At 40.0% G+C, this 2,514-nt stretch overlaps 1 protein-coding gene across 1 annotated transcript; it reads left to right on the plus strand.

Moving 5' to 3' along the window:
• The first annotated feature begins 725 nt into the window (after window positions 1–725).
• On the plus strand, window positions 726–1,334 carry Ptp4a1l3 (protein tyrosine phosphatase 4A1 like 3). Its single transcript, XM_039100406.2, has 2 exons — window positions 726–917; window positions 1,011–1,334. Exons 1-2 carry the CDS (start codon window positions 813–815, stop codon window positions 1,332–1,334), a joined length of 429 nt encoding a protein of 142 aa, XP_038956334.1. The 5' UTR covers window positions 726–812.
• Window positions 1,335–2,514: the final 1,180 nt, after the last annotated feature.

The raw sequence follows: 2,514 nt of genomic DNA on the forward strand, positions 1-2,514 counted from the left end.
AGGGGCTCTGCTAGTCTCTCCTTGATTTCATGGACATCTGCACTCATGTGCACACACGCAACTGAAAACAAACTAACTAAAACTTAACTTTAAAGGACTCTTTAAAAGGTATGGGACTGGGCACGCGCATTGGCTCTGGGCTGCATCCTGCTTGGTGACGCTCCTTGGGCAGCTCACTGCATGGTCGTCTGGTGGACCTGCATCTCTGCCGCCACCCCGCGACGCCCACCCCCGCCAGCCCTGCTGCTGCCACCTGCGCCGCCCCAGGATCGGCTGTATGATTAGGCCACAATCTTCAATGACTAGACACGTTCCTCAGTTCTGTGGTGTTCTCGATCACACATTTACGGAGTAGAAACTTCAGAAGAAGGGCAGTGGACATTACTGCCCAAGCACAGCACGACCTCTATGCAGACAACTGTAGAACTGTAGAAATTCATTACTATTCCACTAAGAAGCCCCCATAAGACTGGATAACCTGGACACAGTCGTGTTGAATTGAAATTTGCAGAGCATTTTCCAAGAGCTCAGATCTGGACGGGGTAAACCTCAGTGCTCTTCCTTTGTATTGTCTCAGTATTCCTGGATTGAAGAATCACTGCTTCTTGTTAGGAGGTCCACTTCATTGCCCGTTTCTCCTGATTCATACTCAAAGCATTGAGAATTGGTAGACTTCAGGTTGGGTTTTTTTTTTTTTTTTTTTGGCTTTTTTGTTTTGTTTTTCGGTTTTTGTTTTTGTTTGGAATCATTTCTGTATTCAATTTTTTAATTCTTTCAGAACCCTATTGGGTGTTTTTTTAAACTAAATTAACATGGCTCGAATGAACCGCCCTGCTCCAGTGGAAATCACATACAAGAACATGGGATTTCTTATTACACACAATCCAATCAATGTGACTTTAAACAAATTTATAGAGGAACTTAAGAAGTATGGAGTTACCACAATAGTAAGAGTATGTGAAGCAACTTAGGACACTACTCTTGTGGAGAAAGAAGGCATTCATGTTCTTGACTGGCCTTTTGATGATGGTGCACCACCATCCAACCAGATTGTTGATGACTGGTTAAGTCTTGTGAAGATTAAGTTTCCTGAAGAACCTAGTTGCCGTATTGCTGTCCGTTGTGTCGCAGGCCTTGGCAGAGCTCCAGGGCTTGTTGCCCTAGCATTAATTGAAGGTAGAATGAATTATGAAGATGCAGTACAATTCATAAGACAAAAGCAGCGCGGAACTTTCAACAGCAAGCAACTTTTGTATCTGGAGAAGTACCGTCCTAAAATGTGGCTCCGCTTCAAGGATTCCAATGGTCATAGAAACAACTGTTGCATTCAATAAAAACTGGGGTGCCTGATGCCATTGCCTTGGAAGAGGAACTGCTGATGGGACCTGATTTGTCATTTACCCAATGTGCCCACTTACCTGTGGAAGCTCCACGGGAATATTGAAAAAGTTTTACCAGGCCACAAGCTTGACAGAATTGCAACCTCTACATTTGGACTATGATCAACATGTTTGGACACTTAGCAAAAGATTTTTGCTGGTCAGCATTTAAAATGTGCTCATTATTTGTACCAATTGAGTAATGTCATTAAATATACTCCTCTGCCAGAATATTATTAGTCTGTAAGGACTTTAGAAGGATTAGGTGCAATATTTGTATATTTTTAGCATCATACAGAATGAATACTCCAAGGACTAAGAACACTCCAGACCTTCCATGGTGTATTCCTTCAGTCATCTCAAACACTGCATGACTTTTCTTGTTATCTGCCTGCTCACTTTGTGTTTACATCTCCCACACTTACACCAGAATCCATCAGGTTTGCTTAGTCATCATTCTTTTTTTTTAAACTAAGTCTTGCGATGATCATTTAATGTCTCTGTCTTATTTTGTGCTATTTGGGAAACCTCCGTTTGAAAATCAACTTTGTTACAGAAGCACATATCTTCAGTAATGTCTCCAGACAAAAAGCCTTATAGTAAATTTAATGTTTGCACTCAGGTGCAACCTGACAGGGAGGGCCTGAACAAGAAATGAGAGGAGGCTATTAAATATTTTTAGTAATATGTTGCCCTTGTCTTGTGCAGAACATGTAGAGTATGTTCTTTAATTTAGTAAATATTTTTAAGACGTAGAGATACATTGTTGTAGCTAACCACTTAATCAAATTTTCTGAAATTCTTGTGTTTTCCATACCTATCTGAAGTTTTCCAACTTGTTTGAATTATGGTTTTCCCCTTCTCTTCCCAATCTCTTGCAAAAAAGTAAAAGTGGGATCTGCTAGTGAACTGAGCAGAAATATTTTATACGCCTTTTGAGCTATGTAACTTAATAATTGGATACTTGATCATTTGTTTTATTATGTAATCGATAAAATGGTGATGTGTATTAATGTTAGTTCAACCATGTATTTATACTGTCTGGGAATGTGTGGTTATAGTTCTGTGGGAGAAATAGTTTGTCAGTATTCACCATCTTGTAAAACCTTAGTGTAAGAGCTTCAACATCTAAATA

This window comes from Rattus norvegicus, chromosome X (genome assembly GCF_036323735.1).
Source record: "Rattus norvegicus strain BN/NHsdMcwi chromosome X, GRCr8, whole genome shotgun sequence".
NCBI classification, from domain to species: Eukaryota; Metazoa; Chordata; class Mammalia; order Rodentia; family Muridae; genus Rattus; species Rattus norvegicus.